The sequence below is a fragment of the Micromesistius poutassou genome, assembly GCF_964030765.1.
Source record: "Micromesistius poutassou genome assembly, chromosome: 2".
Classification (NCBI taxonomy): Eukaryota; Metazoa; Chordata; class Actinopteri; order Gadiformes; family Gadidae; genus Micromesistius; species Micromesistius poutassou.
The window spans coordinates 2,918,949-2,934,715 of NC_140272.1; the positions used below are offsets into that span (position 1 = coordinate 2,918,949).

General features: G+C 47.9%; 1 protein-coding gene across 1 annotated transcript in view; it reads left to right on the forward strand.

The window, feature by feature from the left end:
* Positions 1-332: 332 nt before the first annotated feature.
* Positions 333-15,767, forward strand: part of flnba (filamin B a) — a 40,410-nt gene continuing 24,975 nt past the window's right edge. Inside the window, exons 1-15 of the mRNA XM_084464368.1 lie at positions 333-748; positions 7,629-7,738; positions 8,362-8,497; positions 8,841-8,938; positions 9,312-9,459; positions 9,625-9,743; positions 9,941-10,015; positions 10,207-10,369; positions 12,133-12,333; positions 12,688-12,825; positions 13,064-13,190; positions 13,278-13,414; positions 13,529-13,722; positions 14,455-14,568; positions 14,667-14,810. Of these exons, the coding sequence (XP_084320494.1) occupies positions 457-748; positions 7,629-7,738; positions 8,362-8,497; positions 8,841-8,938; positions 9,312-9,459; positions 9,625-9,743; positions 9,941-10,015; positions 10,207-10,369; positions 12,133-12,333; positions 12,688-12,825; positions 13,064-13,190; positions 13,278-13,414; positions 13,529-13,722; positions 14,455-14,568; positions 14,667-14,810 (2,196 nt within the window). The 5' untranslated portion in view covers positions 333-456. The remainder of the gene's footprint in view (positions 749-7,628; positions 7,739-8,361; positions 8,498-8,840; positions 8,939-9,311; positions 9,460-9,624; positions 9,744-9,940; positions 10,016-10,206; positions 10,370-12,132; positions 12,334-12,687; positions 12,826-13,063; positions 13,191-13,277; positions 13,415-13,528; positions 13,723-14,454; positions 14,569-14,666; positions 14,811-15,767) is intronic.

Here is a 15,767-nt window from a genome sequence, read left to right on the forward strand (position 1 = left end):
TAAAAGTATGCCTGATGTTTTTAAAACTGATTGGGTTGTGTGTGTGTGTGTGTGTGTGTGTGTGTGTGTGTGTAGGCCTACGGGCTTGTTTAAGACATTTTAAGAAGGTGTGTAGACTACCAGGTGTGTGTATTTGAATATTAGGGTGTGTGTTTGTTTTTTGTTTATTTTGGATATTCTTTGCCTATCCATGATCTTTCATTCTTTCTTTCATTCTTTCTAGTTTCTTTCTTACTTACTTTATTTCTTCCTCTCTTCCTTTCGTTCCTTCTTTCGTCATCGTTAACCAGTGCGCAGGCGCAGTGCGCGGCTCCCTGAGTGAGGAGAGTCGGGATCTCAGACCGCGAGCAGACTCCTGACGGCTCCGAGGCAGCAGCAGCAGCAGCTCCCAGCCCAAAAACTTCCGACAAAAGTTACTTAAGTTCCTCATACATCGGTGCCGAGAGACGCAGCAAGATGCCGGTCACGGAGAAGGACCTGGCGGACGACGCTCCGTGGAAGAAGATCCAACAGAACACTTTCACCCGCTGGTGCAACGAGCACCTCAAGTGTGTCAACAAGCGGATAGCGGACCTGCAGTTGGACCTGAGCGACGGACTGCGACTCATCTCCCTGCTGGAGGTGTTGAGCCAGAAGGGCATGCTGAGGAAGTACCACCAGAGGCCCACTTTCCGCCAGATGAAGCTGGAGAACGTGTCCCTGGCGCTGGAGTTCCTGGAGCGGGAAAACATCAAGCTGGTGTCCATAGGTGAGTTCAGGAACCCCGGCTCCTGGAGCTCCACCTACCCGCTCCCCTCCCACCCCTGGGGACATAAACTCACCTCAAAGTCTTTTAGAAGTCATCAATGCAGTGGCGGTTGACTTTATTTATTATGTTTTCATTCATTTTATTGATTTATTATTGATGTACCGTGTTACTCGGAGATCAGGACACGCGGTGTCGCGGTTAAGGTCAAAGTCCCTAATTCGTTTCGTTATGAATCTGCGATTACGAGTTGATATCACTTTATTGATTATACACCGGTCTCCGAAAAGGATTGGACCTGAAACATGTAATGAATGAAAAGAAAAAGTAACGGGAAAGCATTGTCGCAGCCTCTTATTGACAGTGGTGGGCATCATTGGAGTGTTTGTGCTTTTTGATAAGACCACTTGGGGACACGAGCAAGGGCGCACACACCCACACCCCTTAACTACGGTTTGATTTTGCAAGAAACATCTGATGGAGAGCAAGTAAAGTTATTGAGTGAGCTGATGTTGTCATAACGGCGCTCGGGCTTAAGATTTCTTCACTCACCCCTCCTCCTGCTCCAACCTGTACCAACCACTGACTGGTGCAATCAATGTCAACTGCTTACCAGCAATGAAGCTTCAGGAAAAACTACAACTAGCATATGTAGACTCGTTTTCCCATCAATCCTGTTGACAACACAGGAAGTTGGGAAATTATTATTCATCACCTTCCTGTGTGTGTGTGTGTGTGTGTGTGTGTGTGTGTGTGTGTGTGTGTGTGTGTGTGTGTGTGTGTGTGTGTGTGTGTGTGTGTGTGTGTGTGTGTGTGTGTGTGTGTGTGTGTGTGTGTGTGTGTTTCCTCTTTAAGCAGTAGTCGCGTCAGACGGGTGGGGCTCTGCGTTTTGGGAAGAGGGTTACTGATTGACTACACACGCGACGGTGAATGTGGCGGGAAACAATGGGTTACTTTCTGTCGGTATTTAGAGAGAGAGACATTGTGTTAGTTTGTGACATGCCTCACCTCCATGTCAGCCAATAACATACTGTCTGTATGCAAGGCAATGTGTGTGTGCATGTTAGGCTGCGCGCGCGTGTGTGTGTGTGTGTGTCTCTAAGGTGTGTATGTGTGATTGAACTTGTGAGTCTGCTAGCTTGCTGCTTGGTTAATAACTGGCTAGCTGCTCCTGGTTTGGCCCTCAGAGCTTCATCGCTAGGAGCCTCAGAGTTATGCCCCAGAACTATTGCCCAAGAGCTAGTGTCTCATAGCAAGGAGCCTCGTAGCTATGGCCCTAGAGATAGTGCCTGATATAGGGCCTCAGATCTAGGGGCCTCGGAGCTAAAGGGCCTCAGAGCTAGGGGCCTCAGAGCTAGGGGCCTCAGAGCTAAGGGCCTCAGAGCTAGGGGCCTCAGAGCTAGGGGCCTCGGAGCTAAAGGGCCTCAGAGCTAAGGGCCTCGGAGCTAAAGGGCCTCAGAGCTAGGGGCCTCAGAGCTAAGGGACTCAGAGCTAGGGGCCTCGGAGCTAAAGGGCCTCAGAGCTAAGGGTTGGTTAGTCGGGTTATGGTGTGGTGGCCATGGTTAACTTTTTGTCAGACAGACCCATACGTTCCATAATCTAGTCTCATCCAATAATAAGCAACCAGCTTAGATCTCTGTCATCTGATTGGTTGGTTGCAACTCTAGACCACATTTGATCGTCCGATTGCACAACCAGGTACAGAGAGGGGAAGTGGAGAGGGCGTTGGCAGGGTGGAGTGTTGTCTCGCCCTGCTCACTGTGGAGAACGTTGTGAAATCGATTCTAGGAAGTGAGAGAGATGGAGAGTGAGCGATAAAGAGAAGGAGAGAGACGTGTCATTTTAACGTCTGCACTGCAGAGTGAACAGGACAGAGAGGTTTTCCCTTCCTTGGTTTTGATTTGTGTTTTCACCTGGTTCGAATCTTCATGTGCTTTTAGAAATATCATTAGCTATTTTACAAGCAAAAACAGAGAGAGATCAAGGAAAAGATGAGAAAGACTTTAATGAACTGGCCGAACAGGATCGACTGCTTACATGAACTAAACCATTCTGTGACCTCTCTCTGTCTCGATCTTGGTCTCTGTATCTGTCTCTCTCACTTTTTTCCTCTCTCTCTCTCTCTCTCTCTCATTCTCCTTCCTATTATGTCACTCTCTGCTTTCTATAGCTCCTCTCCTCTGATTGGCTGACACAGTCTGTCATTCTCCCTCTCTCAGGTCCCAGGTCTCCATAGAAACGTGTGTAACAGTGGAACGTGAAAAGCCCCGTTTACAGTCTAGGCACAACACGCACGCGCAGCATGCGTACAAGTAATCCTCTTTAAGAGAGGCATGGGGGGGTAAACACACAGAAGCTGACCTTCCAGATGAAACAACTGTCTCTCTGTCTCTCTCTGACTTTGGGAGGGGTGCATTCAACCTGTTGCCCAGGAAAAAGGGGTAAACAAAGCCTGTGATTGGTGCCGGCAACTGATAGGCTGTGCTCACACCCTCAGGTCAGGTCAAAGGTTAGAATCTGGGGATCGGAGATGACGTAATTTCCTTCTGTCCAAACACTTCTTCCGGTATGGGTTCCAAAGGTTAGCTCTGTGGCTAACACATGCTCATAAACAATGGAGTCATATAAACCCACAGTGGCAAAACCGTTAGCAGTATGGAGCCAGAGGCTATTCACTAACTTCCTTTAGAAAGTCTTAAGTCATTCTGTTGTAATGTCTAGTTCCTACATGTTGACTTCAGGAACACCTTTCAGACTTTATATTAAAATCATTAAACACAAACCCTCACCCACAGCTTAAACATGTGTGTGTGTGTGTGTGTGTGACACACACACACACACACACACACACACACACACACACACACACACACACACACACACACACACACACACACACACACACACACACACACACACACACACACACTGTGTGTGTTAGAGCGATACAAAGCCTCTTTCTTGCCTGAGGGAAGGTAACATTAGTCGAGACGACAGATAGATTACTCACACACACAGACAACTTTTGTCAATCTTTAAATAAACTCGTTGTAGTTTGGGCTTTGATGAACCAGAAAGGTTTCACTAGAAACCCCAAAGTCAACCTTTTAAACTTTAAAAAAGTCAACCTTTTTTAAACTCCAATCCGTGAACTTGAATCTAGACTTTAACCTTCAATCTAGACACTGACATTAAATCCAGACTCTAACATGTAATCCAGACTCTACACATTAATCAAGATACTAGCCTTCAATCAAGACTCTAACCTTTAATCTAAACTCAAAACATTCACCTTAAATCATTTAATGCAGACCGAAGTTGAGTCCAGACTCAAACCTTCAATACAGACTCTAAACTTTTATCTAGGCACTAAACCGTAATCTAGATACCAACCTTTAACCCAGACTCTTAACTCTAACTCAAACTGTAAGCTCTCTATTTTATTCCAGTCCTTCATCATAGCGGTTTATTTCCTATGGTTTGACTGAATAACCCTCCCCCCTATCCCACCACATGTATGGGCTGGTTATGGTGACATCATAGCCAGTGAACAGCAGGATGAGGTCATGCAGGCCTCAACGTGTGTGTGTATGTGTATGTGTGTGTGTGTGTGTGTGTGTGGGGGGGGGGGGGGGGGGGTGGGAGTGAGTGAGTGAGTGAGTGAGTGTGTGGGTGGATGGGTCGGTGTGTTTGTGTGGATGCCAGATGTTAAATGGTGCATGTCATGGACATGTTAAGTGTGTGTGTACATGAGTGTGTGTGGTGCACAGATGCACGTTGCAAAAGCCACGTGGTTAAACATTTCACCCAAACTAGAACCATCACTAAACTAAACTGTTTGGACAGGGTGCTAGGGTAGGTACAGTCTGATGGTTGGTGCTAGTGTTGGTATATTCTGGTAGTTGTAGGTTGATGGTTGTCGAAGGTTGGTATAGTCTGATGCTGTGTTGCTAGGGTGTAAATAGTCTGAGAGTTGTTGCCTTGGTAGGTGCATTCTGATGGTTGTTGTTAGGATAGGTATAGTTTGATGTTGTGTTGCTAGGGTAAGTATAGTTAGAGGTTTGTTGCTGAGGTAGGTATAACAGTTGTTGCTAGGATGAGCATAGTCTGATTGTTGTTGCTAGGGTAGGTGTAGTAAGCTACCCTACTTAAGCTAGCTATGTTGTTAACCTGCACTGGTCAGAGACCTTGTTGTGTGTCAAACATCAATAACTAGTCTGGCCGAATGGCTGGCTGCAGACTCGGTTGGACCGATCTGTGCCCTGGAAACAGATTTATTTATTTAGTTTGACTAAAACATAGTGTGTGGGTGGGTGTGGACAGGGTGTGGCCCTCCGATAAGACCATACACGCTCACACTTTCCTTTGACATAGACACACAACAGTTATATTGACTATTGTCATTAATAATGAAGGTAGCTGGGACCTGAAAGAGTACTGCCGCCGGTCAAGGAAAACAATTTTCACTGAAAAACTGGAGGAGGATTAATAGAAGTTATTAAAATGGTGCATGGTAGCACAGGGTAAAGTCCAGGCAATCTGCCTTCCACCATTCTTTCATTGTTTAGTTTCTGTGTGTGTGAAAAAAATAGTGTGTGTGTGTGTGTGTGTGTGTGTGTGTGTGTGTGTGTGTGTGTGTGTGTGTGTGTGTGTGTGTGTGTGTGTGTGTGTGTGTGTGTGTGTGTGTGTGTGTGTGAAGGGGGCAAAGGTTGTCCACTTGCTATTGTTACTGCTAACTGGCAGGATGTTTGCTAGGAAAAACCATGAACACACACACAAACTCTCACACACAGGATATAAAGCTGACACATACACACCTGCTGCCACGCCTGTGTGGGTGGTGACAGAACATTCCAGAGGACACACCTTAATATGTGCTCCTGTGTTTAACTCTTAAACCAGCTGGTTAGGAAACATTAACCAGCTAGAGATTTCAATAGGGAAAAGATAGAAATGCAATATAGCAGTGGTGACCTTAGAGCAGCCTGGCAAGGGATTCAAATAATGGACTGCATTAACCAATGTGTAAGTGAGAATAAACAATCCACCAATGGGGGTGAAGGATTCTGATCTGAACACATTTTTCGCTCGTTTCGAAAGGTCTGACTTTTCTGAAAATGTCTCCATGCTGAGAGGGTCTCTTGTACCTCAGAATGACATTGTAATATCTCAGGAATGTCACTGCCTATTCATGACGGGGAACATAATAATGGCTGCTGAACCTGAAGCCCTCTGTGGGTTCACAGATCGGCCAAATACCTACAATCTGGACACTTTAAAACCCATCCTGATTCCAAAATGCCCAAGGAACTAAATGCCTTTCAACCTATGGCGCTCACATCCCTTGTCATGAATTTTAATTTTAAAATTTTACAATATATGGTTGTCTCCCTCATTGATGGCAAATTGGACCCCTTACATTTTGGTTACCAAGCTGGTGACGGTGTGGAGGATGCAAATCTCCTCATTCTCAACAGTATGTAAAAGAACCTTGATAAACCCAAATCTCATGTGACTCTTTTATTCGCTGAATTCTCTTTAACAAAATGCAGCCTCATGTTTAGATAGAGCGACTTGCTCCTTATTTTAAATGACAAGATCAGCTTTTGGTATTGCTTTAAGAATTTCTAACGGATTGGATCTAGCAGGTTTTGGTGAATGGACGTATGTCTATCACTAAGGTCTCAAATATGGGCTAACCTCAGGGTTGTGTCCTGTCCCCCCCGCTTATTGTTGTGTATACAGAGGCTGTTTCCCAATGTGAAGGAAGCACGCTCAACGGCCGACCTTTTAAGGACGCCACGTCATAGAACGCCGACATGCACTATTCCAATGTTGAGAACACTCAGAAATTCGTGCCCTTTTCGCCTCCTTTGTTTTTGAGAATTCCGAGATTTTTCAAGGATGCATCGATGCATCCTCAATGAGCCCAAATCCCCACAATCCTTTGCGTTCACATGCTGCACATTTAAAACATTGCAAGTTATTTGAACGTTTTCAGAAATATTTCGTGACGTATTGCTTTTTATAGATTAATCATGTAAATGTAAACAATTAAGCTTAAAGGGTTAGGGCTTAAAAGGCTTTTCAAACGTTTTTGCAGCGTAATGATAGGCTGCATTTTGCATAGATTGATTTATTTTAATTTGAATGTAGCTGGTGTTTAAACAAACTACTGTAACCAATAAAAATTTCAACAATTAAAATATTACAATATTTACCACTGGAGCAGTATTAAAAAGCGGAAGCGCTTCCACACTAGCAAGTCGTTCCATACTCCGAACGCTACAAGCACTAGGCAGCACTCTAGCCAGCACTCTTGCCTCATCTCCATAGAACGCGACTCAAAGGAAGCGCTCTAGCAAGGCTGCAGCCTTCACATTGGGAACCAGCCAGAGAAGCTGTAGTACGGTTCAAGAGGGAAGCTACTTAGTGAATTTCTCTGACAGCACCGCCCTACTTTCTCTTCTCTAGGGTTTGGTTTGATCATGGTTGTGCCCTACCTGCCCCCGTCAAATGGTGTGATGAAAACTTCCTGCCCATAACAAAAACGAAGGAATTAAGGATTGATTACCGGCAAAATAGTAAAAAATCTAAAGCCAGCATTAAACGTTGAAACTTGTATCCGCTGCACTCAGTCCTTTCTCCTTCCGCTATCTGGCAATAAAAACGCTGACTGTAGTCATTTTAAATAACTGTTGCATTGGCACTCCCGCTTGTGATGTCACCAGAGGGTACATTTTAAAATGGCTTGTAATGGCCAATCAAACTCGTGCCTGGTGGTAAAATAGGGGCCTTTTTAAGAGTGGAGAGTGGAGCGTTGAGCTACATGCTGGTTGCTATGGAAACGTAGACTGACTCCTGACCCCTGACCTGTATCCAGACTCCAAGGCGATCGTGGATGGGAACCTGAAGCTCATCCTGGGTCTGATCTGGACGCTCATCCTCCACTACTCCATCTCCATGCCAGTGTGGGAGGACGAGGACGATGTGGTACTACACACACACACACACACACACACACACACACACACACACACACACACACACACACACACACACACACACACACACACACACACACACACACACACAGACACACAGACACACAGACACACACAGACACACACACACACACACACACATAGACACACACACACACACACACACAGAGAGAGCTAAGCAGACAGGGAATGTCTACGCTCATCCCAAAAGCCTCCATCTTGTTTGTTTACAGTGTAACTCATTATACATTTCTATAGTTGTATTTATATTCTTTAAATGTCTTCTAACACACTGATTCATATACATCGGTTATGGCTATGGACTTGGAAGACTTTTATTTTTGAAATGCAGGGCACCTGCACCGGAACTAAGAGGTAAATGTGTAAGGTGAAGGTGCCAGCGTTAGAAAGCACCTGGTTTTTCGACCCTAGACGCATACTACCACGCGACAGAGAAGGGGTAGAATCTCATTGATAACCTATGATTTCGGGGGCCGGCTGTTTTTTAGGGAAGTTTAGATCAGTTGCAGTTAAAATATGGTTGTCATGGTAACAGGGTTGCGACAGCGACACGGTAACTCATGGTAACTCTCATGTGATATCCTCCTCCAGGCGGATAAGAAGACCCCCAAGCAGCGTCTGCTGGGCTGGATCCAGAACAAAGTGCCCGACCTGCCCATCAACAACTTTGCCCGAGACTGGAAGGACGGCCGGGCCCTGGGAGCGCTGGTGGACAGCTGCGCTCCTGGTGAGGGGAGGGAGGGGGGGTGTGTGTGTGTGTGTACTTATAGGGTGTTTGTGTGTTACAGTGGGTGGGAAGGGGGTCTTATTGTGTGTGTGTGTGTGTGAGTGTGTGTGTGTGCGTGTGTTTGTCTTCCAGGGTGTGTGTTATCGTGTGTATTTCTAGGGTGTTTTGTGTGCGTGTTGCTTGTTTGTATTGTTACATTACATTACATATAACTAGCTGACGCTTTTACGCAAAGCGATTTGCGATAACGGCATTCAATCATCAAGATGGCAGTCCCAAAAAAGTTATTTCTTCATGGTATTGTGTGTATTAAATAGTGCGTGTGCCATATTTTGTGTTCTAGGCTTATGTCCTGACTGGGAGACCTGGGATCCAGTGAAACCAGTAGAGAACGCCAGTGAAGCCATGCAGCTGGCAGACACGTGGCTGGGAATACCACAGGTCCCGCCCCTCTCCTCCTCTCCTCACCTCTCATCACCTCTTCCCTCCTCTCCTCCCCTTTCCTCCCCCCTCCTCTCCTCCTCTCGTTCCCTCCTCTTCTCCTCTCCTCCTCCCTTCTCTAATCTCGTTTCTTCTCCTCTTCTCTTAAAAATGCAGTAGGTAATATTTAACAGCTGTAATTTGAGGGTGATGGTTAGGAATGGAACAGCCACCCGTCATTTATTATGAGTGTGATTCATGTGGAAGCGTCTTGCTCTCTTCTGCTTTTTCTCTCACACCACTCTCTGTCAAACCTCGCCGACCGCGCCTCTTATTGAGTGACGCGTGTGTCTTGATAGCCGAGAGGTGTTAACTGTTTTCAACCAACCCGCAGGTGATCGCCCCTGAGGAGATCATCGACCCCAGTGTGGACGAGCAGTCGGTGATGACCTACTTGTCCCAGTTCCCCAAGTCCAAGCTGAAACCCGGAGCGCCCCTCAAACCCAAGCTCAACGCCAAGAAGGCTCGCGCTTACGGCCGAGGTAACACACACACACACACACACACACACACACACACACACACACACACACACACACACACACACACACACACACACACACACACACACACACACACACACACACACACACACTTTAAGAAGGAGATGTTATCAACTGTCTTTCCTCCCTCCCCCCTCCGCCCAGGTATCGAACCGACAGGTAACCACGTGATGCGTCCGGCGGTCTTCACCGTGGACACCTTCAGCTCCGGTCAGGCTCCCATCACCGTCTACGTGGAGGACCCCGCGGGACAGAAGGAGGAGGTGGCCTAGTCGCCCCCGCAGCATGACTGTAGAAGTACTAGCGGTAGTACGAACAGGAGTGGTTAAACAGTTGTGTGTGTGTGTGTGTGTGTGTGTGTGTGTGTGTGTGTGTGTGTGTGTGTGTGTGTGTGTGTGTGTGTGTGTGTGTGTGTGTGTGTGTGTGTGTGTGTGTGTGTGTGTGTGTGTGTGTGCACCAGGTGAAGGCGGTTCCTAATGAGGGGAAGAAGACCTACACTGTCACCTACGTCCCAAAGGTGGTCGGGAATCACAAGGTAACCGCATCAGCCAATCAGCACAGGGCGCTGTTGGCGCTTCCTCGTGACCGAGTGGTTGTTTGTGTTCACTAGGGAACAGTGTTGCTTGTGTTTCCTCGGTCACGGTGACCTTTTTTGTTTGTGTTCCCTAGGTAACGGCGACTGTCATTTGTGTTTCCCCGGGTGACCGTGTTGCTTGTGTCTCCTAGGTAACGGTGCTGTTTGCAGGCCAGCAGATTCCCAAGAGTCCGTTTGAGGTGGGCGTGGAGAAGGCCCTGGGAGACGCCAGCAAGGTCACGACCAAGGGTGTGGGACTCGAACCCACGGGCAACATCGCCAACAAGCCCACCTACTTTGACATCTACACCGCAGGTTCGATCCCCAGTCACCGCACCGGAGACCGGTACCAACGGGCTCCTGCAAAACGTTTTTCTCACTTCATCCAACCTGTAGGTTCAGGCGTTTCTGCGGAGTGGTGTGACTGGTGTTTTCATGACGATGCACTAAGGTGGACTAAGCATCCATTTGAACAGCTGTGAGTGATCCACCAGTAGGCGGTGGAGGCGCTTCAATATCGATCAGGTTTTGTTCAGATCGTTAGAAGAACTGGTGTTACTGTCGCAGGCTATTTTGTTTTTAACGAGGCGGCGGGGCTTAATGGCTGGAGTTAACAAGGGGGTCTTGATTTCAAGGCTGTCAACAAGGTGTTAGGTTTTAAAGGCCGGTGTTAAAAAAGGGGTGTGGCTGTATGGTTAGTGTTAATGAGGGGGTCTGGTCTCAAGGCTATTAACGAGAGGCTGTGGTCTCAAGGCTGTTGTTACCGAGGGGGTGTGGTCTCAAGGCTGTTGTTAACGAGAGGCTGTGGTCTCAAGGCTGTTGTTACCGAGGGGGTGTGGTCTCAAGGCTGTTGTTAACGAGAGGCTGTGGTCTCAAGGCTGTTGTTACCGAGGGGGTGTGGTCTCAAGGCTTTTGTTACCGAGGGGGTGTGGTCTCAAGGCTTTTGTTACCGAGGGGGTGTGGTCTCAAGGCTAATGTTAACGAGAGGGTGTGGTCTCAAGGCTGTTGTTAACGAGGGGGTGTGGTCTCAAGGCTTTTGTTACCGAGGGGGTGTGGTCTCAAGGCTTTTGTTACCGAGGGGGTGTGGTCTCAAGGCTTTTGTTACCGAGGGGGTGTGGTCTCAAGGCTAATGTTAACGAGAGGGTGTGGTCTCAAGGCTGTTGTTAACGAGGGGGTGTGGTCTCAAGGCTGTTGTTAACGAGGGGGTGTGGTCTCAAGGCTGTTGTTAACGAGGGGGTGTGGTCTCAAGGCTTTTGTTACCGAGGGGGTGTGGTCTCAAGGCTAATGTTAATGAGGGGGTGTGGTCTCAAGGCTGTTAACGAGAGGGTGTGGTCTCAAGGCTGTTGTTAACGAGGGGGTGTGGTCTCAAGGCTGTTGTTAACGAGAGGGTGTGGTCTCAAGGCTGTTGTTAACGAGAGGGTGTGGTCTCAAGGCTGTTAACGAGAGGGTGTGGTCTCAAGGCTGTTGTTAACGAGGGGGTGTGGTCTCAAGGCTGTTGTTAACGAGAGGGTGTGGTCTCAAGGCTGTTGTTAACGAGGGGGTGTGGTCTCAAGGCTGTTGTTAACGAGAGGGTGTGGTCTCAAGGCTGTTGTTAACGAGGGGGTGTGGTCTCAAGGCTTTTGTTACCGAGGGGGTGTGGTCTCAAGGCTTTTGTTACCGAGGGGGTGTGGTCTCAAGGCTTTTGTTAACGAGAGGGTGTGGTCTCAAGGCTGTTGTTAACGAGGGGGTGTGGTCTCAAGGCTGTTGTTAACGAGGGGGTGTGGTCTCAAGGCTGTTGTTAACGAGGGGGTGTGGTCTCAAGGCTTTTGTTACCGAGGGGGTGTGGTCTCAAGGCTAATGTTAATGAGGGGGTGTGGTCTCAAGGCTGTTAACGAGAGGGTGTGGTCTCAAGGCTGTTGTTAACGAGGGGGTGTGGTCTCAAGGCTGTTGTTAACGAGAGGGTGTGGTCTCAAGGCTGTTGTTAACGAGAGGGTGTGGTCTCAAGGCTGTTGTTAACGAGGGGGTGTGGTCTCAAGGCTGTTGTTAACGAGGGGGTGTGGTCTCAAGGCTGTTGTTAACGAGGGGCTGTGGTCTGACAGGAGCGGGTGTGGGGGATGTGACGGTGACGGTGAAGGACCCTCAGGGCCGGGACAACACGGTGGAGGTGATGATGGAGGACCAGGGCGACGCCACGTACCGCTGCACCTACCGGCCCACCCAGACCGGCCCCCACGCCGTCGCCATATCCTTCGGCGGCGTGGCCATTCCCAAGAGCCCCTTCCCCGTCAACATCGGACCTGGTGAGCTCTGATAGAATACTCCCACGTACAGGATTCTACTTCATTTACAGTTATTATCAGATTTTTATTTTATTCTAATTATTTCATGCCCAGTATTCTATTTAGTTGACAGCTATTATTATTATTATTATTATATATATTTTTTATTCTAATTATTTCATGCCCAGTTTGTGTTTCTCTTACACTTTTTCTTATTATATTGCATTGTGCATTTGACAATGAACCATCTTGAATCTTGAATTTGGGTTAACACTCTGTCTGCCTGTCTGCCTGTCTGCCTGCCTGTCTGCCTGTCTGCCTGTCTGTCTGTCTGCCTGTCTGCCTGTCTGTCTGTCTGTCTGTCTGTCTGTCCAGCGTGTGTTGCCGGCGCGTGCAGGGCAACAGGTCGGGGTCTCCAGCCGTCAGGGGTGAGGGTGAAACAGGCGGCAGATTTCCGCGTGGACACCCGGAATGCCGGGAGTGGTGATCTGAAGGTGCTCCTTAAAGGACCCAGTGAGTACAGCTAGTCATACTGGGAGATAACCACGACACCCATAGTCTGCTAGTGGTTATAGGGTGCCTACCAGGACAGCCACAGTATGCTACTGGTGACTCACACCGTGTGTGTGTGTGTGTGTGTGTGTGTGTGTGTGTGTGTGTGTGTGTGTGTGTGTGTGTGTGTGTGTGTGTGTGTGTGTGTGTGTGTGTGTGTGTGTGTGTGTGTGTGTGTGTGTGTGTGTGTGTGTGTCAGAGGGTCGGGAGGAACCGGTGAAGCAGACAGAGAGTGATGACGGTGTGTTTGGTTATGAATACCACCCCCTGACTCCTGGGAAATACACGGTGTCCCTCACCTGGGGGGGCGTGCACATTCCCAAGAGGTAACTCACTCACTCACTCACTCACACTCACAGTTTCCAGTGAAGTCGTACACCTCCTCCTGACCTCCTGTCCCTCTTGACCTCCAGTCCCTTCGAGGTGGTCGTAGGCCCCGAGGCCGGCCCCCAGAAGGTCCGCGCCTGGGGCCCCGGGCTGGAGAAGGGCGTCGTGGGTAAATCAGCCAACTTCGTGGTGGAGTCTGTCGGCAGCGACGTGGGCGCACTGGGTAAGGGAAACACGACACGACAAACGGCGTAGAATCGCACTCACGTTCTCGTCGACTCTGCGTTTTAGTTTGTGGGCTCCTCTAACCCGGCGGCTGTGGGGTGGCGGGGGTCAGGGTTCGCCATCGAGGGTCCGTCTCAGGCCAAGATCGAGTGCAACGACCAGAACGACGGCTCCTGCGACGTGCTGTACTGGCCCACGGAGCCCGGGGAGTACGCCGTGCACGTCACCTGCGACGACGAGGACATCGCCGACAGCCCCTTCATGGTTCACATCGTCCCCGACGACCAGGCCAGCCACGCCTCCAAGGTGACCGCCCCGCCGCGCACCACTGCCTGTCCCCCCGTGACTCGACTGTAGAACGAGATCAGGTTAAAATATGGGGTGACGCGTACGGGACAGTAAGGTAGTTAGAGATGCATTAAAATAGACGGTTAGAGTATGGAATATAATAGAATATATAGAGCTAGTGTAGGTAGAATTGCAGTTACTGTAGAAAGATAGAGCTACAGTAGAACGGACCATTACAGTACATATAGAGCTAGAATAAAATAGACTGTTAGTTACATAGATAGTAGTTAGTTACATAGAGCTACATTTGAACAGAAGGTTAATGTACCATATATAGATACAGTAGCATGATGTTATAGTGGAATAAAGAGCTACAATAGAATAATACAGTTACAGTAGAATAGTTGCAGTACAATAAATAGTTACAGTAAAATGGAAAGAGCTACAGTAGAATACAGTTACAGTAGAATAGATAGAGCTACAGTTTAATCAGATAATTGGGCTTGCAGTATAAGAAAGTTAAATTGGAATAAATGAGTTACAGCACTAAGATATCTACAGTAGATTAAATTGACAGTCTAATAGAGCTACGTTATAACAGTTACAGTAGAATACACTTAGGGCAGAATAGTTACATAAGAATGAGACCATTACAGAAGTAGAGAGAGTTACATTAGAATAGTCAGTTACAGTATAACAGAATAGTAAACCGGTTCCCTGGGACTGAGTGTGTGTGTGATTGGTTGCTAGGTGAAGGCGTACGGGCCGGGGCTAGAGAAGACCGGCTGCATCATCAACCAACCGGCAGAGTTCACCGTTAACGTAAAGGATGCTGGGAAAGGACCTCTGGCCATCTCAGCTCAGGTATGACACACACACACGCCCCCCTCACTCACACACACTCTCACGCACACAAACGCACACAAACGGACCGTCTGTCTGTCCCCCTGTCTGTCCTTCAGGATGCAGAGGGAGCGCCCGTGGCGGTGAAGGTCAAGTCTAAAGGAGACGGGGTCTACAGCTGCTCCTACACCCCCGCCACGGCCCTCAAACACACCCTGGCCGTCACCTGGGGCGACACCAGCATCCCGAACAGCCCCTTCCGGGTAAGCAGCCAATCACAGCCTCCGATCGCTGCCGAGCATGCACACGCCGTCCAGTCAAACAGCGACGTCACGGAGAGAGCGAAGGCCTTCCAATCAGACCTGGGTATGCTAGCTAGGAGAGTAAGACCAATCAGTCGAAAGGCTCGGTTTCACAGCTTCAACAAAAGAGAGCTCTCATAATCATCATCACCTCTACCGAGGACAGATGGATCTAGTCTAGTTAGCGTCCTGGAAGCGTCCAGTTAGCATCCAGCTAGCATGCCGTTACTTTGCCGTTACCATTTGCGACCACTTAGCTTCCTGTTAGCGTCTTGTGTGCTTCCTTTACAATCCTGTTACCATCCAGCTAGAATCCTGCTAATATCCTTACAAAACACAGACCGCCTCCCACAGCACGCAGCAGGATGTTTACTGGTCAATTCATGTCTGAGTCGACCCTCTAGATGTTAGAGGGTAACTGCTTTAATCTGTAACGTTACATTTCAAATATTCAGTGTTTTTAGTTAATTATTTTCTATTGACCAACATGTTTCTTCCTTTTGTCTAATTTGCACTTAATCCCAATAATCGACTAACTGTACTAATTGCTCCTGTATGTTAGCATGGCTTTTTAATAATATTCCATCAAATGGAAAGTATTAAACGTACTGTAAGCTACATTTCAGTGTTTGAATGTTATGACATTAACTAAGCTTGAAGCATTCTGTATCACTGTATCTAACCTGGTAGTTCCTTCTGGAAGATTCCTGTTATACATTTCTAGAACTTCACAAACTCATAGCTGAACTTTGAACCAATATCCATATTAACAACCAAACAATCTTGAGATCTGAAGTCAAACTTTGAATAATAAACTGCTTTCTCTCTGCAATGTGAAAAAGCAGGACATTTGCTGTTTGTCTTAGTGAAGTTCACCATGGCTGCAACGGTCAATCAAACCCGAAACAAGCCGGTTTG